This window comes from Musa acuminata, chromosome BXJ3-3 (assembly GCF_036884655.1).
Source record: "Musa acuminata AAA Group cultivar baxijiao chromosome BXJ3-3, Cavendish_Baxijiao_AAA, whole genome shotgun sequence".
Classification (NCBI taxonomy): Eukaryota; Viridiplantae; Streptophyta; class Magnoliopsida; order Zingiberales; family Musaceae; genus Musa; species Musa acuminata.
The window spans coordinates 4917106-4941880 of NC_088351.1; the positions used below are offsets into that span (position 1 = coordinate 4917106).

The 24775-nt window shown below is 40.6% G+C and overlaps 4 protein-coding genes and 1 long non-coding RNA gene across 11 annotated transcripts in view; 4 read left to right on the plus strand and 1 right to left on the minus strand.

Moving 5' to 3' along the window:
- Positions 1-1230: 1230 nt before the first annotated feature.
- Positions 1231-2871, minus strand: LOC135634331 (uncharacterized). The gene is made up of 2 exons (XR_010495295.1): positions 2409-2871; positions 1231-1631 (listed from the first exon to the last, which is right to left on the minus strand). It is a non-coding gene; the product is annotated as an uncharacterized LOC135634331 (long non-coding RNA).
- Positions 2872-3523: 652 nt separating this feature from the next.
- Positions 3524-9296, plus strand: LOC135634022 (uncharacterized). 3 transcript variants are annotated; one of them, XM_065144147.1, is made up of 3 exons: positions 3524-3719; positions 7761-7908; positions 8041-9296. In XM_065144147.1, exon 3 carries the CDS (start codon positions 8054-8056, stop codon positions 9056-9058), a length of 1005 nt encoding a protein of 334 aa, XP_065000219.1. In that variant the 5' UTR covers positions 3524-3719; positions 7761-7908; positions 8041-8053; the 3' UTR covers positions 9059-9296. The 3 variants fall into 3 exon arrangements, with proteins under 3 accessions (XP_065000219.1, XP_065000221.1, XP_065000218.1); XM_065144149.1 differs by having other exon boundaries at positions 7818-7908; XM_065144146.1 differs by lacking the exon at positions 7761-7908 and having other exon boundaries at positions 3525-3719.
- Positions 9297-15049: 5753 nt separating this feature from the next.
- Positions 15050-18395, plus strand: LOC103977556 (nitrate reductase [NADH] 1-like). The gene is made up of 4 exons (XM_009393104.3): positions 15050-16167; positions 16248-16388; positions 16497-16729; positions 16833-18395. The coding sequence occupies exons 1-4, from the start codon at positions 15144-15146 to the stop codon at positions 18141-18143; spliced, it is 2709 nt and encodes a 902-aa protein (XP_009391379.2). The 5' UTR covers positions 15050-15143; the 3' UTR covers positions 18144-18395.
- Positions 18396-21177: 2782 nt separating this feature from the next.
- LOC103977558 (probable calcium-binding protein CML29) lies at positions 21178-21855 on the plus strand. The gene has a single exon (XM_009393105.3). It carries the CDS (start codon positions 21213-21215, stop codon positions 21702-21704), a length of 492 nt encoding a protein of 163 aa, XP_009391380.2. The 5' UTR covers positions 21178-21212; the 3' UTR covers positions 21705-21855.
- Positions 21856-23008: 1153 nt separating this feature from the next.
- LOC135632699 (translation factor GUF1 homolog, chloroplastic-like) overlaps positions 23009-24775 on the plus strand; it is a 28537-nt gene continuing 26770 nt past the window's right edge. For 2 of the 5 annotated variants that reach the window (XM_065141391.1, XM_065141392.1), the window contains exons 1-2: positions 23010-23374; positions 24112-24288. In XM_065141391.1, coding sequence (XP_064997463.1) covers positions 23099-23374; positions 24112-24288 — 453 coding nt within the window. In that variant the 5' untranslated portion in view covers positions 23010-23098. Of the gene's footprint in view, positions 23375-24111; positions 24289-24775 lie in introns of all 5 variants that reach the window. The other 3 variants (XM_065141388.1, XM_065141390.1, XR_010494756.1) reach the window with 2 other exon arrangements.

Sequence of the window (24775 nt, forward strand, 5' to 3'; positions counted from 1 at the left end):
CATGGTACATATAATATTTCTAGTTAATATTACTATTTAATTTCTGCTGCATTTATATTGTTACTACAAATTATTGTCAGGCTTTAAACTGAAATATGTCCACTTTCACCACAGTTGAGTTTTAATACTAACTGGTTAATAGATGAGTTAGTTCTGTTGCAGAGGAGAATCTCCGTTATGATATTAAAAAACTCGGGAAATAAGACCTGTTATTGTCATGCATACTCTTATGGTTTAAAAAAAATTTCTTGGACAAAAAGAATCAAGTTGATCTGGTAGATCAGTGAAACAAACTTTAAATCATTATGAATTCTTTTCATTGTCTGAGGCAACACATATATATAGCATGTGAAGGCCTATTAGGAGAGTGGCTATTCTTTGCAGACCCAAAGAAATGCATTTCTACTTTTCAGATCCCCAAGTGTGTTACCCTCAACCTCATAAGATGTAGGCTTAGAGAATCTCTGTCAATGCCTGAACCTTTCTATATTGATGATTCTTTTTACTCTGTATTATTATTCTTTTCATAGATGCCCAGAGCCTGATGAGCCATGGACTTTGTGTTTAAATGGCTCAAAAATTTTCCTCTCTATCTCTGAAAAAATTTACAAAGTCTGAAATTTTTTGTGTCTTTATATAGATTCCCTAAGTGAAAACCACTAAATTAGCACATCTTAATAAATAAGACAAAATAAGCCATACATTATTCTTATGGAACTTGTTAGTGTTCAGAAGCTAAGATGCCACCACCAATAAGTCTGGAATATTATTTCCTACATTTATTCAATTTAATGAACTCAGGAGCTTCCTTCGAACGTCTCCCTCCCCCACAGACAGTTCCTTTTTACTTTGCAAAAAGAAATATTATATCATTTTCATTCTTGAAAATTTAACTTGAGAACGATTTCTGAGAACATAAACAAGCAAGGCAGTGTCCCTATGTTCTCTGTGATTCTATAAAGCAGTTCATTTCAATTTTTTGTTACTGACATTGTATGACTTTACATAGATCTAATCTGAAGATTGTTTAACTTCAAATTGTAAAAACTTGCTTAAAATTTGACAGACAATTAGAACATTCTCATACTCTTTAAACGTTTTCATCATTCTTAAAGATCTTTTTTATTAACAGAATTAAGGAAAAATCTAATTAAACTACTATAAAAAGGAAGGTTCTTTAATCAAAAGAAAAACAAGGCAACATTTCAGTAATAGAGTTTACAGTACCTATGAACATGGAATTCACTTGTTTATTTGTCAGATATTAGGACAAAGACAGTTACACCACTATCTCAAAAAAGGTTCTTTAATCACAATAAAAACAAGGTAACATTTCAACAATAGAGTTTATCGCTCTTAAACTTAGTACAAGAAGATGCCCTAATACAAGTCACCTCTGTTCAAAAGATGATATTAGGTCTTTGTAATATGAAGGATGATGTGATTGGCCTGATAACTAATTCAATATATAATATAATATGCAGTAGAAGCTAAATTTGAGTCTGCTTTGAACCTGGATTCTATTCAGATATAATAAAATTTGACAGTCTAGTTCATTCATACTCCGACTATCATGTCAAGTTCCAGCCTTGTCTTCATGAATAGTTTCTTTGGCGTTTAGAATACTTGTCCTGGGATATTAGCATTAAATGAATATAAAATCGTAGAACAAAAGCAGCTTGACTCTTTTAAAGGGTGCAGATTAAGACCCGAGGGGAACATTGTGTCAAGAACATCATAATTTTTTTAAAAAAAGTCATATATGGTTTGCATAAATATAAAGCATAAATGATCCATAAAAGATAATTGATAACTAAGTTCTTCAACAGTAGTTATGATTTAGTTTCTCTGGTATCAATTAATGCAACGTTGATGAATTAATGGCCAGCTAATTAATACCTTGGTTTTAATAAACAGTTTAGCTTTTTTTTACATTATCAATAATAGGATATCCAAAATCCGGTCAGCTGTGTTTGATTGCTCTCTTGATTTCTTATGATGACTTATGAAATGAACTCGGCGGACCAGCTAACACAAAATCAATCCCACTTATCTATGTAAAGAAAATCAATTTCTTCGATTCCTTTTTCTATTTATTTTAAAAAAATGGGGCATACCTAAACTTGTGCTATTTGAACAATTTTCTGGGCCATGTTGCTTACACAATTTAGGTAAGATATACTTAGCAAGCATTCGCTTCCCTAGTTTTGAACTTGGCAAGCATTCAATCAAAAAAGTCTTTTTTTCTCGGTTCTAACAACATAACGCATAACTTGTATAAAAATTGAGTCCATCGCTATTCTGGAATAGAACCATGGAAATTTGTTTAAGAGTAGGGAAACGCATAAGAAAGTAAAGAATTTCACAAGCAAAACACGATCTACAAATCCTGAAAAAACAGTACGCACCTGCGCAACGACGGCAGCAAAGGACATGCCAAGCGGAAGAGCGAGATCCTGGAGACCCTCATCAACACGGCCAACGCGAGGCAGACACAGGCTATGGCTTCTACTCCTCAAACGCATCCCTGTCCGCTGCGTCCGCTGACGGGAGGAAGAGAATGAAGAAGAAGACGCGTCATCCCTCTCCGTGCTCCTAGTTCTCGAACTGGAAACGCATCTTCCCCTCTCAAGCGGCTGCCACCGCCGCATCCTAACGGTAGCGCAATCGACGCGTCCGCCTGCCCTGCCCCGATCCCCCGCCGTCACCGCAATCGACCGCCGCACTGCCGTTCGATCGGGCGCATTCCATGCGAGATGAGGGAAGAGAGCGCCGTCGGAACTGGGAGCAAACTGAGCGGTGGAATTTGATGGAAGGGCAAATTAGTACCTTCGCTGGGGATTGGAACTGAGGGACTCGAAAGGCAACAAATCTGAGCAGTTCCTTCCTTGCTACCGGTCTTCTAGGATTCGGGTCAACCTCCTCTCGTTCTGCCCGATTTGCATGAAAATGGATTCGGATTTTTCCGGTTTTAATGATATCTTTTTTGTTTAAAAGAAAGAAGAAGAACTCAATCGGCAACAAATCGGTTGACTTTTGACTATAATAAAACAATGTTTGATCTAATATGTATTCATTTCTAATTTATATACTATGTGTTTGTAGTCATATTATGTTTATATAGATTAGATCAAGCTAAAAAAATAAGACAAATTTTGCAAGTTGACCAGATTTAGCTTTTATTAGTGTTGTTTATTATGTGATTTAAACATTAAACAAGAAGGTTAAAACAGAAAGGACAAATGGGAGAGGAAGAATACCACATAATTAATTAAATAATTCAATAGAATTTTAATTAAGGAACAATAAATCAAGATGATGTTTTCATGATATAATTTTTGGAAATTGAATAATTGCCTTTACAAAAATTAATGTACAATATATGTTTTTTTAAATATTAAAATCATCTATATAGATATATATCCCTCTGTAGTTGATATCCTACCAAATAAAACTCAAAATTCATATTATATATATATATATATATATATATAACCTAAGTTAAAGAGTATTTTGTTATATTTCTTTTCCTCTGCCCTCTCGTTTCATCTCTCTGATCTCTGTGTTTCTTAAGTCTCTTTGGTTCTCTATTTCTTCTCTTCTACCATTCTTTTCGTGTCGTGCGAGGGAACCATCGAGTCTGCCTGGTAGTCTTCTCCTCCTCCGCGTTCCGTTCCCTTCTCCGCGCTCCGCCTCGATCGCGCCGTTCGGCAAGAGAGGTAGCGGATCCTCCTCCGTATCTTTTCATCTAACCTTCGTCTTCTCGGGTTTCTCTGGTAGTATCGGAATGATTCGTCGATCCGGGCAGAATCTTGGGCGGATAAATCGATCCGCTCAGATTTCAGGCGATCCGACGTTCCGAATGGGGGAATCCCCATCCTTTTGCCGTTCCGGGGGGCTAAGGGGCCCGATCCCATTATCGGTCGCCCGAGTTCTTCAAATCTTGACACCGCGGAAGGGATAGCTTGATCTGGTTTCGCGCATCTGTTGTTCCATGGTTATTATATGTTCCTTCAACATTTCGTTTCGCGTTTTAACGATTAGTTGGTCTTCATACTTGTGTCATTATCCTAAATTAGGTTTGCTGTGAAATATTTAGCTTGTTTGGGGAAACAATCAAAGATCATACGAGGCTGTTTCTCGTTTGAGAGATGCATTGCGTGTGCTTGAGCTGTCCGAGATGTCTAGGGTTTGATATGTTTTTGTGGTGTATGGTGACTTGTTATTTTGTTTCTTTTCATGTAGATATCTGTTTATAATTCGTTTGCATCCTCTTTTTTTTCAGTTCTGAAAGTGAAATCAGTTGGAATTGTAGTGCAATATTTTTTTTGTCGATAATAATAGCTTTACTTTCTGGTAAAGAGGTTCTATGTTTTGAAAGGTGAACTTCATTTGAGATTATAGGAAAGCATCTGATAGTACTGCTGTTTACTTTTGTAACTTATATCCTGAGATTTATTGAGAACCTTGGTGAGTTTAACTCATTGTATGGTTAGAGGAGTTATTGTGGCATTTAAAAGTGATAACTTCCATACTGTTCAGTTGATTAATGTGTGGTTACTTGTTTCACACCTCAAAGAGGATGGCCCCTGGTTATTCCAAATCCAGCAGGCGTAATACATCATGATTGAGCAACCTTCTTTCATCTTCCCATTTTAAGTCTAAGGGTTTTTTATGTTATTTAAGATGATTCTAGGTCTAAGAGAAGCATTCATACTGAGACTACATAAACTGGTACAAGTGTCCTAAAGACTGGCTTGATTTGAAGTGAGTTATCTTTTCCGTTTTCACTTGTTAGTCAAATAATTTATTTAATTCCATTAGTGATGTTGGTTTTAAATTTTCTGCACTTATGTTGTCGATTTCTTGGTGGAAGTGACTTCAAGGACATCTTGATCTTAACTAGCAAGCTTAGCTAGTAAAGACTTTGACAAGTTATTGCAAGGTCCTGAATTCGAATCTCTTCTTCGCCACTCATCCTATGTAAAAAGAAAAAGACATCTTGAGATTTGTATTTTATTGAATATAAAAGAAAAAAGGACTTCTTAAGGAACCTTTTTTATGTTTTATGTTCTAGGTAAATGTTGTTCATTTTGATTTGATGTCCTGGTATTGGACATTTGAACAGTGACTTATGGGCTTTTATAAGCATAATCTTCCTTCTTCAAATTTCAAATTCTTGAACTTACACAGTTAACCAAATGAAAGTCTTCTTCGTAACTCTGCAATCATGATTTGCTGCCATATGGCTTTAGTTTGTGATGTTTGTGAGTGTCTATCTGTTCAATTTTTCATAGCAAAATTTTGTCGAACTTACCTATTATAACTTTCAGCATCTCTACCAACGCTATCATAGCTCGTAGGGTCTAGGGTGTTCTTTTCTTTTGGTGCTTCTCATTGCAAGCATGTCCTTCATGAATCATGATGCTTCCAGGTGCTAAATCTTGTAATGACTACTGAGAATCAAAACATGAAGTATCACCTTAACAGATGTAAGCTTTACTTTCTATAGTTTGACATGAGCAAATTCCCAAAGCTTGTAATCTAACATTTGTGTTTATTGATTGTTTTCTTGAATAGAAAAAAAGTACTAAGAAAAGAAAAAGGTTATGTGCTTTGGGAACTAAAATATGGCAGTGAAAAGAATGTATGTGCAAATGCCATGGCTGCTTGATATGTTCTTTTCTACATTGGATGAATCCAACTGAATTATGGGCTTTAGGAGGGTGTGACTTGTCGTAAATGGAATAGTCAAAATGAATATTGTTTCTTCATATTTATTGTATGCATTTGTGGGAGTTGGAGTTGTGTTTAAGCATCATGTCAACCATCCTTTTACAAAAAAGATTTCTTTGAGGTAGACGATTGAGAAATAAGTTGAATATTTACATGTTGACACTTTGTTTCTCAAGACATACATATCATCAGTCATTTTTGTTGGAATTAAGAAATGCATATTGGATTCCAAATTTTCTTTGTTTACCATTTTTGTTGGAATTAAGAAATACATTTTTGTTTACCATCCATCTGATTTGTATTTGTGTTGGAGTAGCACCAGGTATGGTTGCATATAAGTGTGTCAATCATGTATCCATCTATGCATCCGCTTTTGCTTTTCAAATTTTCTGAATGTAGATACAGTCTGTATTATTTTATTTGAACTAGGATATCCAAATATGTGAATATATTAATGTGTTAATTGTACTTGTATTAAAATTAGAAAAGATGTTATTTGATTAATTTTTCTAGTACAGTTGTTTTCTTTTTCATATTTGTTTTCAATTTTTTTTTCCAATAGATATAATTTGATAGGTTTGTCTTTGAGAAAGTGTCTTTGTTGTTGGTACTTGGTAGCTTTAGGTAATGTTCATATCTACATCCAGCTTATATGCTAGCTGAATCTATTTCTGCCATACATCTAATTCATATCTATGTCTATCTTAAACAAACACAGTTTTATATTTTAGCATCTATTAAGTATTTGTAATGAAATTTGTGTCCACTAATTAAAAGTTGATATGGAATTGATTATTTCAGTGCATTGCCACATTCAATATTTTTCAACTGTAATAAAGGTCGGTGTAAGTCATGTGACAAAGAATAATTAATGTGTTGTGAATAATTTAGATAGTTTGTCTTATATAATGGTGTAAGTCATGTGACAAAGAATAATTAATGTGTTGTGAATAATTCAGATAGTTTGTCTTATATAATTTGTATCATAATGAGCCAATCCTAAATTTATCTGGTTGGTTTATTGTGCTTTAATACATCAAATCTCAAATGTGGTAAGGGTCCTTTTTTTAATGTCTAAAGCTGACTATGTGTTTTTACTTTTTTCATATGACTTGCAAACCACAATCTAATTGATCAAACATCAGTTACAATTGGCATCTTCCTATTTCAAGAAAACCACCATCCAATGTTTATGGTTTCGCAGATACTTATTTTGGAAGGAGAAAGTTTAACATATGCTTGAGGGAGATTAATTGTTTATTAATTTTACTAGGGTTAGCCTAGCTGTAAGGGGATTATGGTCTTATCTTTTGTTAGCTTATCAAATAGGCAAAAACCTATCTTCCTTGTGTAAGGAACAATTGAAGTGGACATCTTATATATGGGTTATGCAGGACCATTTCAATTTATTTTTATTTGAACAAGAAATATCAGTTTATGTGAAGAAGCTTATAAACTAAATAAAACTAAGGATTGTTTGAAATGGGAAGCTAAATAAAACTAAGGAATGTGACAAAACTTAGGATTGTTTGAAGACTCCATCTATGTAAAGAAGCTTCATCATGATTGAAGAATCTACAAGTACGGAAGCTTATCAAATTTTTTTTTGAAAATGCATGATTATTTGTTCTTGTATTTAGGGATTCATCACAAGAGAGAAGGGTCATGACTTGAAATAGAATACAATGGATGAATGAATAAATTATGTTTTCCTACATTATATGCAAGTGGTGTGTGATGATATCTTTTTTGTTCTAATGGCACGATTTTATCATTTATGTGGTGCTGTGGAATTTCATTCATAGAAGTTAATCCTTGAGTTGCCTTTTGTTTAGCATTTATCTTGTTCCTTCTTTCATTTGATCTTATATATTTTTTTAATTCCACAACTATCAAATCCTAGAACGAAATATTACTTTTGTCTATTTATGCAAACCTACATCAAAGAGTCTTGTCTATTTTGATGTTTCATTTCATTTTCTATATGTACCATCTTGAATGTTTACATTTTATTACTTCAAAAGGTTATTTAAGCAACTTTTTGGAACCTCGTGGAGACAAATGAAAGATGGTGTATGTAGGTGAACTGGGCTTATTACTAGCTGAAAGGAAGATTTTTGTGCTACTTATTTGGTATTGTGAGTTGGATGCACAAATTTAATTGACCCGACAGTAGGTTTTCATATGTTATCTCAATAACTTTTTCCTTTCTATTTCTTATTTGTGCATATGCCAATAATTTTATGCATCATATATTGTCATGTGTCATTAGATTTTGAAATTCCGTCAAACAATTTTTCTCAGACTTCCTTGAAAAATGGTGAGAAGCTCTAGGGCCCTTCGCAGACTTCCATCTCGTAAACTCAGGTTGGCTCCATATCCAATTCCTTCATATCACTGGAAGGTTTCCGAGAAAGAATGTGGCTCAAAGAAAACAACAGTGGCCTTGGAGAAAAAGGACTGGGAAGATGCCACCTGCTCGGTGTGCATGGAGTACCCACATAATGCTGTTTTGCTGCTATGCTCTTCTCATGACAAGGGCTGCCGACCCTACATGTGCGGGACCAGCTATCGGCACTCAAATTGCCTTGATCAATTTAAGAAGGCATACACAAAAATGTCACCCTCCCATTACGATTCAGTGGCTAACCTTGGATCAAATTTGCCTCACTCCATTGCATGCGAGAAGTCTGAGATTATGGAGCTTACATGTCCTTTGTGCCGAGGGCAGGTAAAGGGATGGACTGTGGTGGATCCTGCACGAGAATATCTCAACAACAAGAAGAGGAGCTGCATGCAAGACAGTTGCTCATTTGTGGGGACTTACAAGGAGCTAAGCAAGCATGTGAGGTCTGAGCACCCTTCTGCAAATCCTCACGAGGTGGATCCAGTGCTTGAACAGAAGTGGAGGATGCTGGAGCACGAAAGCGAGCGGCAAGATGTGATCAGCACGATAAGGTCATCAATGCCAAGGTCAGTGGTGTTCGGGGATTATGTAATTGAAATGAGCAATGGTGAGCTCAACACCGATGATGAGGTTGGTGATGATCATGTGGATCATGATTTAGAGAATCGCGGAATTACTAGGAGCATTCTATACTTTTTCTTGAGAGAGAGCGCCACGCGACTCATGAGGCTTCACAGGGACAATGGGGAGCCTGAGGAAAGAGGAAATGATAATCTTGTAGATGCATATTCCTTGGATGGAGATGATGATATAGCGCCTATTACATCTCAAGGGAGTCGTTTAGGTATTCTGAGATCTGAGAGGAGGCACAGGCGGCGGCGGAATATGAGCCGGGCGAGGCCAGTTTCTGACTAGGGTTAGATAAAACTCATTAATGCCTGCTGATTGTTAAATACCCCACTTTCTGTACTGATTTATATCATGAAACAAAACACACTACTGTCCGTGCACTTTTTAAACTGATCTATTTGGGTTTTGGGGTGACAAACATGTATGCCATCATGTAGTTCCCCCTGACTTTACTGTAATTTATGTGCTGCTCCTCCGCATGCTTTTAGTGCGGCAGAAACTAAATTTGTGAATGTTTTTTTTTTTTCTCTTCTCGTTATTCGAGAAGTGTGAAGCCTCCGTTTCGTTGTACTACACTGCCTCGCTGCTTCATCTTCTTCTTTAATTGTTCATGGACCCTAGGATGTCAATCAGCTTTATTGTACTTTTATTGAGTAACTTTTATTGTACTTTTGCTTCATTTTCTCATGCACCCTAGGATGTCAATCAGCTTATATCAGGTTGCTTATGTAACATAAATTCAGTGTCATGATGTGCCTGGTTCATACAAGATTATATGTCTGATCCAAGGGTTTTGCTGGTTCATATGGTAGGGTTTATCATTTCGATAAAACACAAAACAAATGCATCTCATTGTTTTGGTTCATCATCAGACACTTTACGGGGCATCTATGCTAGTTAGTTACCCTTACAAAAAAATCTGACATTTGCCTTTGGGTAAAGCGTGTCTTAGAGATGTGCGTGTCAAGACGGTGGGAAGATGACCGTGTGTGGGGGGGGGGGGTGGGGGGAGGGATATGTTATGTGTATCTGAGGCATTTGAGGTAATCACTTGGAATCTTAAAGGATTGCTCTTTGACAAGTTGCAACTTATTGAACAAGCATCAGTCGTGCGATGGGCATCTTTACCAAGGACGGACTTCACTTGTTGGCTCATAACCTCGCAAATTTTACACGTTTTTGGAGATATGGTTTCGAGGATGTTGGTGTCGATGATCCTTGTAAAAGCTATGGCAAGTATTCTTTGTGAGTTAACCATCAGATTGTCTCATTTCAATTTGCTGCATATAAATGTATTACATCTTGATTTTTTCTTTTACAAAGATAAGTAACAAAGATAAAAATTGAATACAATACATTGGGTTACGTTGTTAACCTCTTTATCAACTAAACTAGTTGATACCTTCATGTAAGCAAATATTAGTCCAAAATAACTGCTATATATTTTGTGGATATCTTATCTTCAAATCAAAATAATAAGATGAATATTAAAACAAGAAATATTTTTTAATGATCATTTTAAATTTAAAGAATCTTCTTTGAGGACATTATTATTATTATTATTATTATTATTATTATTATTATTATTATTATTATTATTATTATTATTATGGCATATAAAAAGGATATCTTAGTATGATATCAAAGTTTCTAATTTTTTTCTTTCCCTTGAACATGTATTATAGCTTTCACTCTTTTTTTTGAAATTATTTCATCAAAACATTGAAAGAAAATGAGTGCTTTATCAAAAAAAAAAACTCAATAATGAGATTTTGGCACTTCTTTTTTCCTACTATAATCAAAATACCTTTTATAAAATAAATAAAAGATAATTGATATCCATTGACTTTGGGTTATTTAGGTTGAATCGATTTGTTTGACATGAATCGGATTAGACTAGTTTAATCTGAGTATTTGATTTATTTATATTAAATTCTAAATTATTCTTTTTTATTCTTAAATTATCCCACTTCCCAGATTATTCTCACCTCCTCCTACCATTTCGTCACTCCTCTCTCTATCTCTTGGCTTCTTCTTCCTTATCCTTTCCCTCTACCCTCCTCCTCACACTCCACCTCCACCCCCTCTCCCTCTCCATTTCCCTCATCCACCTTATGCTTCTTCTCCTCCTCCTCCTCCTCATATTTTTTTTTCTTTTACTCTTCTATTGCTCTCTCATCCTCTCCTCATTCTCCTCATATTTTATCAAGATTAATCATTACACTCGAGTTATATTCTTATAATATATTATTTTTTATATAAAAATTTTAAATTTATAATTAAACTAAAAGACTCACGTTATACTAAAAAGTATATTAATTTTTATATAAAATTATTCTAAATTATTCACCATAAAATAAGAAATTTAAAAAATGATACTAAATATCTAAGAATGATATACCAATGGTTCTAGAAAATTTTGAATTGTTTTGATGAAAATACTTTGGTTACACTCCAATTATACTCGTGTTATATTCGCTCATAAATTTAACATAATTTGACCTGATCCATTTGTTGGTGAACAAATGTGTCGTGATTAATGAGTCAGCACGATTAGGCTCACCCGCCGACGTCGAGAACCTTTGGTGGAATTATTGAGTTGATGGAGTGGTCGTGCCCTTCAAACGTCTCGGGCGTCGATTGAGGTGGCAAGGTCGGCCTGAGCCTCACTGCGGGCCAGCACTCCAGAGTCGACCGATATGAGCATTGTTCGTGGGAAGATGCATCCTCTCACCCCCTTGGATGGTTGGTGATCTTCCTTGTGATGTGGGAGCCTCCTGGAGATGGGAGATGCGGGCTGATACTAGTCGGGTTTGACTCGTTAGGCCACCCTCCTCTGCATACCAAGCGTCGTCTTCGGGATGAAGGTATTCGCGGCTTGGCGATGATCGCCTCCCTGCAAAACGGCCCTCGTCAGGTAAGTCCTGACTTTGGCCCATCCGACGAGCAAGTTAGATTCGTCCTAAATCTCCTCCCTTTTTTCCTTTCTTTTCTTTTCTTCTCTCTTTCTAGATCAGGTCGGAGGTATTTATACATGCGTGCGGGAATTGGTTGGGCCCTGGTCCGACATGGCTATTGACTCTAGGGGTGGAACAACTCTCTGACGAGATGACGTCTTCGAGGGTACTCGAGCAACGTTAGGCGACACTGCTCTAACAGCAGGCGGCATTGCCTCTAGCTCTTGGGGTGGTCAGGCCGCACGGTCGCATCGTTGAAGCTTGACATGGCATGCACCCAGCGGTTTTGGAGGCGTACGATGTCGCGTTGGTCTGCAACGTTTGTCGGTGATTCACATAGGGCCAGAATACGTCCTATCACCATCATTATCGAACACAGCCTGATTTAAAGCGATCTAATCTAAATTACTCAAATTGGATTAAATCAAACCGTATATATATAGTTTGAAATAACTCGATTCAAGGGTATTATTAATTTTTAAAAAAATATTTCATGGCAAAAATGAAATATAGGGGTATCATCCGATTAAAATTACAATACGAGGAGCTTTTTATGGTAAATTGCCTAAAGAAAATCATATCAAATATATTTTTAACATCCTGTTTGTTTTATAAAATCTCAATTGTACGATCAAAAACTTATGTCATCATATTATAATTATAAATAAAAGAAATTGGAGAACATCGTTGGCGCATGATCTCCTCCTCGAGTTCCCAACCCAAATCTAAGCCAAACCCAAACCCCAACCCAACTGTAACTTGTGATCCATCTCCATTTGTCCCCACCCCTCAGATTGTGACACCGGGCGAGCCTGGAGATGAGTGATTCTCTCTCTCCGACGCTGACATCGTCCTCCTGCTAAAATATCACCACCACTCGGCCCCTCCTCTCCTTTTCCAGGCAGCCCTGCCAGCAAAAAAACAAACGAGAGAGAGAGAGCAAACTCGGCCGATGCGAAAACGAAAAGAAGCTTCGGGTTGGCCTTTGGGCAAAGGGTCGGGATTCCAGGTTTGGCCCTTCGGCGAGGGGTCGGGACTTTGGTCACCGCTTGGAGCCCGATGAGCCGCCTGGAAGAACGCAAGCCGAGGCGAGCTCCGATTCGCCACTTCACAGCCAGTTTGCTCCCCCACTCACGTAGTTATCATACAGCCTAATCACACAATGCCTCAAATCAAACAAAAAATTAACATATACCAAAGCCAGCGTTTGATCCAACCACAACTCCCCCACCCTTTCCACTTGCATGCAATGCCACTGTTATAAATTGCCATAAGAACAACGCGAACATATATCTTTTATCTTATGTTTATTATTTCATGTTCGTTAGATGTAGGTGATCTCCTTGGTCAAATAAAAACATGAAGAAATCGCCTTCTTACTGTGATACAAGGTGAAGGAGACTGATGATGATAATGACTGTCACATAAAGATCAAGTTGATTAGAGGAACTATAAGCATACACTGTATATATTCTTTCATATTGACCACAAGAGATCACTTTTAGGTGAGGAAAACATATATGGTGTGATCGAGTTAATGCTCCCGAGTTGATGAGGCTATGGCTATGACTTTTTTATGTCTACGAATGTGCTTTTGGCTACAGTTTAACAGCACTTTTAGAGGGTATGACCATTGTGAAGGAAAAGTATGTGACATGGACTACTAGCCCTACTATATATTATGATGCCAGCAAGTCATGGGTTGACGATTGGTTTTCTTGGGACCCACTCATCCATGTAAGCTTTTTATTTTTTTCCTGAAATATCAAATTTGATTGCAAGTCGATTATAATACCTCAATTTAGTTCCGCATGAGAGAAGATTTTAAGTTGACATAAGATCTTAATTGATATACAAAATCTTTATAAAAATTTAGATCATATTTCTTCAATTTCTTATTATCAAGATTTTGTCTACATGATTCAGACTCAATAAATTAATTAGTTCATTATCATTATTTTTGAATTTAAATAGTTCTTTGTTTGCATGACATGTCAATTTTATACTAAAATTCTCGAAGAATTGTTCATTTTTGGGCGATAGATATACCCATACGGTTTTATCCTTTCGGAACATATGAACTCTAAAAGGCACCTCTGAGGATAAGGGAGACATGACGTATTTATGAGTCATTGATTATCATACTCCTCAACTAATGTGAGATTAAATGATCTAATCAATATTATATTATTATTTTTTTCTGTAAAAACAATTGATTAATCTATATTATTATCAAAATAAGAGAATATTTATTCTTTATAGCTAAAATATCTATGGTAACCTTGAAAATTTTAAAAGATAAATAGATTATTTTTTTGATCATTACGTATCGAATTCTTTATCTATATATGTTGTGAGATTTTTACCATCAAAATGACCAAGAACACCAAAAGATCCAAGAAAATATCATGGATGGGACCAGATCTTGATTCAACTTTGGGTGCATATGTGCATGCCATCCGTAAAAGTGGAAGACAAACCTTTACAAAGGCACTTATACTTTAGGCTTTTGTTTTACTTCCTCTCCACGTGCATATCAGGTGCAAATATCTTGCTAATCTCATGGGTTAACTTCCCTGCTTAGCCTTAATGATTCTTATAGGAGGAGAGTGACACCAATTTTCTATTGAATCAAATACCACTATGTATGTAATTATACGATGATTATATATGTTTTATATTCAACTTTTCTTCGTCACATTTTTTATTGAAACTGTTGATGTTGGATTTGATCGACCTTTTTAACTCCACATATTTATTCAAAGCATGATTGGATAGTTGCAATGGTGCATACATTTTGTCTCGGTCATCATATGGTGATTTGATGTCTTGATGGACGAATGAATTCTAATTTCACCATAAAAGAGATGACAGGAAAAAGAAGTCATGGAGTTGATCGAGCAGCCATTTATGGCTTTTGATCGGAGGAAGCTGTCCTAACGAAGAGCGGAAATATTTCACGTCGTAGCAGTAAATGCAAGAGAGACAAACGGACCCAAAGCAGATTCGTTGCGTCTTGGATTTCTCTTTGTTGTTTCTTGGACAAGAAATCTGCGGTAATAGCTTTGGATACGCTTCCGAAGGCGTCGATCGATCGCCACCAGATTTTGACGATAGATTGTGATTTCGAGCTCAGTTTTGCCTTCACGACGTGTTCGAGCTCATCCACTAATTATTGCGAGAAGAAAGTGTTGGATCAATTAGTCGCATCGATGATACTATATATATATGTATATATATATATATATATATATATATATATATATATATATATATATATATATGACCCCCTCCATTCACCTTTCGTGCTCATCCAACACAAGTTGGAGTCCTCCTCCTCCTCCTCCTCCTCTCTCTCTCTGTTCTTCTGAGTGCTTTACGAGCACTTGAAGAGGACCCTCTTCTCTCCTGTCATGGCGGCGTCTGTAGACAACCGGCAGTTCGGTCACCTGGAGCCGCGCAATGGGCTTGTCAACCCGGTCCGTGCCGTCGGCAAAAAATTCGGCACCCACCACCGGTCGGACTCCCCCGCTCGGGGGTGCAGCTTCTCTCCCCTCGCCCCTGGCAAAGACAATGGTACTCGCTATTACGACGATGACGACGAGGACGAGGACGAGGTGGTGGTAGACTGGACGAAGTTGTACGGTGGTAGGCACTTGGAGGTGGAGCCGTCGGTGCGTGACCCGAGGGACGAGGGCACCGCCGACAGCTGGATCGAGCGCAACCCGTCCCTGATCCGGCTCACTGGGAAGCACCCCTTCAACTGCGAACCGCCGCTGACCCGGCTCATGCACTACGGGTTCATCACCCCGGTGCCGCTCCACTACGTGCGCAACCACGGAGCGGTACCTAAGGCCGAGTGGTGTAGCTGGACGCTAGAGATCACCGGCCTGGTGAAGCGCCCGGTCCGGCTCACCATGGACGAGCTGGTCCGGGACTTCCCCCCGGTAGAGATCCCAGTCACCCTGGTCTGCGCCGGGAACCGGCGCAAGGAGCAGAACATGGTGCACCAGACCATCGGGTTCAACTGGGGCCCAGCGGCCGTGTCCACCACCGTGTGGCGCGGCGTCCGGCTCCGCGACGTGCTCCGCCGCTGCGGCGTGATGGCCCGCAAGGACGGCGCCCTCTTCGTGTGCTTCGAGGGGGCAGAGGACCTCCCCGGCGGTGGCGGCTCCAAGTACGGTACGAGCCTCCGGCGCGAGGTGGCCATGGACCCATCCAGGGACGTCATGCTCGCGTACATGCAGAACGGCGAGCTGCTGACTCCCGACCACGGCTTCCCGGTGCGCGTCATCATCCCGGGCTTCATCGGCGGCCGCATGGTCAAGTGGCTCAAGCGCATCATCGTCACCCCGCAGGAGTCCAACAGCTACTACCATCACAAGGACAACCGCGTCCTCCCGTCCCACGTCGACGCTGAGCTCGCCAACGCAGAAGGTATGCCTTCTCCACCACGTTCATTTCACATTCTATATCTTCCACGAGACGCCTAATTAGAGACTAATATACGACCACAGCTTGGTGGTACAAGCCGGAATACATCATCAACGAGTTGAACATCAACTCAGTCATCACGACGCCGGGTCACGATGAGATACTTCCTATTAACGCGTTCACGACTCAGAGGCCGTATACCATGAAGGGCTACGCCTACTCCGGTAAGTTCAATTGAAGTCTCTCTTTCTAATGGTGGAGTCAAAAGTTGGTCGGATTCAAATGGTTTGCTCCAATTAGTATAGTGATGCGAACTGTTATCTGACGTATAGGTGGAGGAAGGAAGGTGACACGGGTTGAGGTGACACTCAACGGCGGCGAGACGTGGCTGGTTTGCGCCCTCGACCACCCCGAGAAGCCGAACAAGTACGGCAAGTACTGGTGCTGGTGCTTCTGGTCCTTGGAAGTGGAGGTGTTGGATGTCCTGAGCTCCAAGGAAGTGGCTGTGCGAGCATGGGACGAGTCCCTCAATACCCAGCCCGAGAAGCTCATCTGGAACGTCATGGTATGTTTAGTAGATCTCTTCCAGAGGAAGATTCATAGATTTCATGTAATCGTTGTATTAAGGTCAACAATGAATGCTGAGGAAAGAAGTGGTGGTGATGCAGGGGATGATGAACAACTGCTGGTTCAAGGTGAAGGTGAACGTGTGCCGCCCGCACAAGGGCGAGATCGGGCTGGTGTTCGAGCACCCGACGCAGCCCGGGAACCAGTCCGGCGGGTGGATGGCGCGGCAGAAGCACCTCGAGACGTCGGAGGCCCCGACCCTGAAGAAGAGCACCTCCACCCCCTTCATGAACACCTCTAGCAAGCAGTACACCATGTCGGAGGTGCGCAAGCACGCGTCGCGCGAGTCCGCGTGGATCGTCGTCCACGGCCACGTCTATGACTGCACCGCCTTCGTCAAGGACCACCCCGGAGGCGCCGACAGCATCCTCATCAACGCCGGCGCCGACTGCACCGAGGAGTTCGACGCCATTCACTCGGACAAGGCCAAGGCCCTCCTCGACACATACCGCATAGGCGAGCTCATCCCTTCGGGCTACGTCTCCGACACCTCCGTCCATGGCGGGTCCGAGCTGTCCCACCTCGCCACCATCCGCGAGATCTCGCGGCCCCCGGCTCTCGTGAACCCCCGGGAGAAGATGCAGTGCAAGCTCGTGGCCAAGAAGACCATATCGCACGACGTTCGTCTCTTCAAGTTTGCACTGCCCTCCGCGGACCAAGTGCTGGGCCTCCCCATCGGGAAGCACATCTTCCTGTGCGCCACCATCGACGGAAAGCTGTGCATGCGCTCCTACACGCCTACAAGCTCCGTCGACGAGGTCGGCCACTTCGAGCTCCTCATCAAGGTCTACTTCAAGGGCGAGAACCCCAAGTTCCCCAACGGCGGCCTCATGTCCCAACACTTGGAGTCCCTGACCCTCGGCTCCACCCTCGACCTCAAGGGTCCGGTCGGGCACATCGAATACAACGGCCGCGGCAACTTCGTAGTCAACGGCAAGCCGCGGTTCGCCAAGCGGTTGGCCATGATCGCCGGCGGGACCGGGATCACGCCGGTGTACCAGGTGATCCAGGCGGTTCTACGGGACCCGGAGGACCGCACCGAGATGCACCTGGTGTACGCCAACCGGTCGGAGGACGACATCCTGCTGTGGGACGAGCTCGACGGCTGGGCGAGGGATCACCCGGCGCAATTCAAGGTGTGGTACGCGATCAACGAGGCCAAGCGGGGGGAGGAGTGGCGGTACAGCACGGGCTTCGTCACGGAGAGCATCCTGAGGGACCACATTCCCATGGGCGGCTCCGACGACACGCTCGCGCTCGCCTGCGGGCCGCCGCCAATGATCCAGTTCGCGGTGGTGCCCAATTTGGAGAAGATGAAGTACGATACTGCCAATTCACTGCTACTGTTCTGAACGCCAACCTGCGCAGTGCCTCCGAGGGCAGTTCCAGTCTCTTCTGCAGTATTCATTGTGGTCGAGGTTGATGAACCTGAATCAACCGCTCAGTGTAGAATTACATGTACATATGTATTCTTCCTTTAACTCCATCCTATCCAAAGTAAGGTAAGAGAGGGCTGGAGAGGAGGGTTATCTGTATTAGATCATTTATTGCATTAAGATTTATATATGTTATGTTATACTAAATATTATTTGTTGTTGGAATCATTGCAGTGCAGCAGTTCCCATTGTTATAATCCATTGCAGAACTGTCAAAAGTATTTCTCACATCCTTCACTGACCTAAAAATATATAAAATATTTATAAAAAAAATCAAATCTTAATTATTATATTACTTTTCATGTTAAGATTATTTATCTTAAATATTGACTTCAAAAATATTAAAATAATTATCAATCTTAATCATAATGTATTGTAACCCATAACCTAGGAATGATATCATCTCTGTATTAATTATGTTTTTCCTTCCTTGCAATCTGTGCTAGTTCTTTAACATCGGTAAAGACAGTGATCTGCTCATTAAAATACATGCTCCTTTTGCTTGATCAATAATGTGTTCAGAAATGAACATCAAGAAAGAACCTACCTCCTTTCTCTCTCTTCACAACAAGACAACCAGACATGTGGCTGGAATTGATATTCAATCCTTCCTCCTCGAGAACGCTTACGAAGTCGGTGGCTACCAGCGGAACAGCAGCTAAGAATGAGATTTTTATGCGGAGTAGCTGCGGATTCCATGCACTAATGGCGTCCAAAGAGTTGGCGTGGCCTTTCGTGGCTCCAAACGGCCACGGGAGGGGGCCGTGGGGACTTGCATGCATGAGTTTCACGGACGATGACAACCCTTTTTGTGCATGCATAGGTCGTGTGACCTTTAGCTCTCCTCAGCGGCTGGCGGCGACTTCCAAGATCGTAGGAAAGAGACGGGGAGAGGGGAGCGCACGTTTCCGCGACGTGGGCTGCACATGGCCGCTGCTTGCCCGTGTCCGCCGGAAAGCTGCGAAACCGATCCACACCAAGCACCGGCCATGCCGCCGCCGCTTGCTCTTCGGCCTTTTTGGATCTTCGTTGTCGCTGTCCGATTGGCCACTGGGGTGTCGACATACCTCACGATTGATATCACGCGAGCTAAACACAATATATATCACACGAACTCTTTCAACCATTATTGTTTTCTTACTCTTTTTATTTTAATTTTTCTCAATTATCATCTTTTTTTTTTCTTTTGACTCACTTTTTTTATTCAAATACGTTGACTTTTGTACCATATTAAAATCAGTGGATCTAAATCAAATTAGTCAACATTAATATATATCAGATTTCACATCAATTCAACACAAAACTTAAGTTTATCGTTTTCTTATTCCGCTTTTAATCCTTATCGATGTGAAATTATTGTTTATTCCTCTTTTGATCTCAATGTATCTCCACATGAATATTTTTATTCATGTCTCATTCAATCATCTTTTTTCTTATTTAACATTTCCGATTAAATCATTTTCTCTTTATTTGTATGGGTAGATCATACAACAAGGTTTTTCTTTTTTCGTTCGACTCACACATTTTTCTTAAAGTACCTAAGATAAATAAAAAGATAAAAGATAAAATCTCGATAATATTTCTTTACTCTTTCTTTTTAGAAGCTCTCAGTGAAGGTTGATAGTGATCGTGATGGCCGGTGGCATTCAGTAGATAGTGGCAATGGTCGTAGTGAATGATCCATAATGATAGTAGTATGATGATAATAATGATAATAGGGATAGTGGAGATGACATTAATATGGATACTAATGAGATGATAGTATTAATGGTAATGATAATAATGTAGTTATGACATTTGCTAGCCGTTGATGTTAGAAACGTCAATAATATTCATCGATAGCGGTAGTTCAAATTTTATAGAAAATAATTTTAGTTACTATTTTAAATATTTTAATTGGTAATCATATGATAGTTCCTAATACATAAGGTTTTAGCGATACAATGAAAGAAATGATATTTTAAGATTTTTTTAAAGGGTAAATAGTAAATTAATCTGCATCAAGTGAATCACCAAGAAAATTAATTGTTTGCCTCATATATTTGAATGTGATTAGGAGATTCACACAGTTTTTGTTCTGCATTGGGCTGGTCCAAGTTAGGCTAATTAGACCAAGCTCGTAGATATGGACTCAGATGAGGTACTTGTCCCTTGGTGCAATATGAATCCACAGTTACTACCATTCTGCAATCCAGATTTGAGATAGTTCACATATTCATGAGATTATTAATTGCACATATCTAATTTTTTTGCATCTACTTGCTAAAATGTATTTTATTGCTCTCCAAAAAATGTTCAGAAAACAATATCTTGGAATTACATAACACCTATTGGCTTCTGCTTTACTGACAGATGTTGTTTTCTTGGAATTAGCAAGAAAGACTTCTACTTGGACTGTAAGCAATTCTGTTTTCTAAGATTATTGGGTTGTAGAAGACAAAGTGATTGGAACCGCCTGTGTTTCCTTCTGATGTGCTGCAATGGCTACTTATCTGCAGTTCTTATCATGTTCTCAAGTTGTTCTTTTACAATGGAAAATGAAGTGTGATAATTTTGCCATCAGTTAATAACTTCATTTACAGAATCTAAAAAAGGGGATTCATCTAAGGTTGTCTTTTCATCTTTAGTATCAGATTCTGATGGCCACTCCAAAGAAAGCTTCGCCTTTAGAGGACTTGTGGATTGCCCATCTCCCTTCTCACTTCTCTATATCCAACTCTCAAAGATGCCATGCAGAGCAGCTCAGTGTACTGTTCTTGTTTTGTTAGCTCAGATCACATGCTAAGGCAGTGACCTCTGTGCTTCGTTGCTGGTGATGAGTTCCATGGATGTGCATATTCCTCTTATCACTTAGCATTATTGGCCAAAAAGAAGCTTCATCTTTGTCCTTTACGTTGACATAAAGCCACCAGAGAACAGATTCACACTGCCACCATTTAAGCAGAAGCATTCCCTCCGCCGCTTGTGCAGTCATCGCCTCCACCCATGGCTCCTCCTCAGTCATCGCACTCGAGGCCCCTCGCCAGAGACATCGAGACTCTGAGCTACGTCAACAGCATGATGGAGGCGTTCCGAGCTTTCGACTCGAACAACGACGGGCTGATCACCTGCGACGAGCTCAAGGGGATAATGGCGTCGCTCGGGTACAACCCCACCACGGAGGAGGTGAGGGAGATGATGAGGCGGGGTGACGCGGACAAGGACGGCCTGCTCAGCATGGAGGAGTTCCTGGAGATGAACGCCGCCGAACTGGACCCGGGCGACCTTGCCGGCTTGCTCCAGACCGCCGCCGCGTTGCTGGGTCCTGCGGCGGGGGACGACGGGGATGTGACGGCGGAGATTCTGTTCCAGGTGCTGAGCTGCGAGGATGGAGCGAGCCTGGAGGACTGCACGGAAATCATAGCTAGCTTGGACGCGGACGGTGATGGAGCGGTCAGCTTTGAGGACTTCAAGATCATAGTTCAAGCTCTCCGCTAAGAAGAATCTATCAGACAAATCCATGGTTTATAATCCATATATGGTCTATGATGATCGATATGTCGTGATCTCGCTGCTACGCTATGATTCGGGCAATGTTACTTAACTTGGTAGGATCATAAATACTTAAGGAGGTCTCGTGTTACAATCAGTTATCGAAGTCAAAGACATCTCGTTATGATGTGGCTATATATATAGAAAAATATCATTTATCAAGTCAAAATATATCTTAAAACTATTTATGTTCCTCCGATTGGCCCCACAACTACCTCCAATCACAACATAGGTGAGACAGGTAAGCTATGAACACCAAAAAAATGCTTTTGTGTTTTTTATGGTGCACACCGGAAATAAGAGAGACAGTAAGAAAAAAAAAGAAAAGAAAAAAGAGAACTTGTAATTATATATTGTTGGTGTAAACAACTTTAAGCCGTGGTCTCAGGACCGACGCAGTTTGGTTCGGGTCCGGATGATGGGGGATCTTCCCGGGACGACCCTTGAGACCGCTAAGGTGACCGACTGCGGTGGTTTGATCGGGACGGGGTCGTCGTTTCCTTCGGGAGATAACTCCTCGCCTGAGCGTTTAGTGGGAGGCCTCCGTCTTCGTACCTGCACACAGGTCGGGTTGGGAGAGCTCGGCCTGGCCCCTCCGATGATTAAGTTAGTGAATAGTCGCAGGGGGGTTTTTCTGTTATCCTCCTCTTTTCTCGGAGCGCAAGGGTTACCGTTGCTTGATGTGCCTGCTCGCAGGGAGCACGATCGTACTTCTGGTAGCGTCTGACATCGACGTTAGCGTGACGTGAGGGATCGAGCCTGAGCAGGATGTTAATGTGCCTCGATCGGCGTTCCGATCCGAGTTGACAAGTGTTGTCAGGTCAACAGAGGCGCGAGGCGTCATCTGGGGCAGTTGACGTCGCCCGGGTCTTATTGCCATTATTACCCTCATCATATATATTAATTATTTTTATCAATAAATATAAAGTATCATCTAACAAAATTATATAATTTTTGGCTTTATTAATTTCAAGTATGAATTGTGTAATATTTGAACGAGAGAAGTAAAATTCGTAAAAACTAATAAAAAAAACACAACAGTGTTTGGAATTTTAGTGTGATAAATTGAATATTTATCTAAAATATTAATTTAACTTAAATTATTAAATAAACGAGGAGGTCATGTAATGGGCTCGAGACCAACTAAGTCTCGCTTCTGGTGGAGCCGCTTTCGATTTGGGTTCAATGCGTAGCCACGTCCGCTGCGGTGCTTTTGTGCGGCCAAGAAAAATAACGCCCGCCCCCCTCACTAGAACGAAAAGATAGCCTCGGGCGCCCGCTGTGGTGGATAGAGCGCTGGCCGTGACCGCTCACTCGAACCCCCCCTCTTTCTTGAGGCCATGGACGCTGCCGCCCTCTGCCGCCCGGCCAGCTTCTTCCCCCACCCCGCCGGTCCCGGACAACGCAGGAGGAGCGGCGGTTCTCTGGCTTCCGGTTCTTTTCCCTTCGCCGGCCGCTTCCCAGGGCCACGGCCGTGCAGATTCTTGCGCTCCGCCAGCTCTTCCTCCTCTCAATGGGGGATGGGCGTTCGCTGTCGAGCCGCTGGGACGGAGTCGAAGGCCGCTTCCGACGCTGCCGTTCGCAGCGGCGAACCCGGGCAAGACCGTCTGCTCAAGGCACGCTCGCTTTCGATCAGCTTGTTTTTGTCCCGAACGTCTAAATTCTATGTTGTTTCTTGAACATTGTCTAGGGTTTTGGGTTGCTGATTCTGGACGTCTTGAATTCATAGACAGCTGTAGGCCGTATAAGACTGATTCGGTTGCCTCTGGGAGCTTCGTGAATAAATTGTAGCAGATTGAGTAAAATCGTTCCGAGCGTGCTAGCATTTCATTTTGGCATGACATAGTGCCTGTGGCAGTAGACCATTGGCATATGCCCCCCTGGCAGGAAATTTAAATCTCTTGTTCCTATTAATAATGTACTTTGTCTCGGAATTATTCTTGCTTCTTGAGAGTTGGAACCATGCTGTTCTTCAAAGTTTTCACTTTTTTCAAGTTATCTTGAACATTAAATTTTAGGTTGCTATGCATTTCAAATTTATCATCGTTCTATTATAAAGTGCCCATGAGAAGGTTGCAGTATATTGAACTTCCAATCAGCATTAGTTTGCAGTTGGATGAAAAATTGTGATAATCTTAGAAAACTTGCTCATTGTCTTTACAAAGCTTTATTGCTTAAGTATTTTCTCTTTGTCTATACTCTTAGAAAAATTGCAGTTTGACTAACCTTCCTGTTTGACCACTCATCAAACAAGAATCTTAGCACCATACATTTTTTACTTCGCATTATTAATTTGCTGATCGATTTTTTTCATACTGGCCTTTAAAAATTTTTTTCCTTGCAATCTGATCAGGTTCCTGTATCAAACATCAGAAATTTTTGTATTATTGCTCACATTGACCATGGGAAGTCAACCTTAGCAGATAAGCTATTGCAGTTGACTGGTACAGTACAGATGAGGGAGATGAAAGAGCAATTCTTAGATAATATGGATTTAGAAAGAGAAAGAGGTATCACGATTAAATTACAGGTACACTCTGTTTTGACACCTTGACTACAGAAAATATGATCTTGTTGTTACTTCCAATAATTTCTGTAGTTCGGTACTTGTTTATCTCGGTGAAAGTTTAGGTGCATAGTCTTTGGATGTTGTTAATTCTTGTTCTAACATTTTATGAGTCATCTGCTTATGTTTTCTATCTGAGGCAAGACCATAGGATAGAATTGTACTTAGCAGAAAAAATAGCAGTTTTTGAGTTAGATGAAGATCAGAGTGACTGGAATAAAATTTTCATCTTGATGCCAGTTTCTTGGAGCCGGACTCAAATGAACAAGTAAACCTTCAAATGAATTTGGCAGATCTAAACAATATGCTTAAGAGGATCCAAGGAAATTTGGAAGACATTTAAAGGTTTCAAGTATTGATGATAATCTACTACAAATTCTGGAATTATAGGGTCACAGGACTAAGGGAAATATTGAACTCTAAATTAGAAGGTATCTATGGAGCAAAAACT

Coding starts and splice junctions, on each gene's coding strand:
- LOC135634022 (XM_065144147.1), top strand. CDS start 8,054: ATGGTGAGAAGCTCTAGGGCCCTTCGCAGACTTCCATCTCGTAAACTC.
- LOC103977556 (XM_009393104.3), top strand. CDS start 15,144: ATGGCGGCGTCTGTAGACAACCGGCAGTTCGGTCACCTGGAGCCGCGC. Junction 16,389..16,496: donor GAAGGGCTACGCCTACTCCG/GTAAGTTCAATT, acceptor TCTGACGTATAG/GTGGAGGAAGGAAGGTGACA. Junction 16,730..16,832: donor AGCTCATCTGGAACGTCATG/GTATGTTTAGTA, acceptor GTGGTGATGCAG/GGGATGATGAACAACTGCTG.
- LOC103977558 (XM_009393105.3), top strand. CDS start 21,213: ATGGCTCCTCCTCAGTCATCGCACTCGAGGCCCCTCGCCAGAGACATC.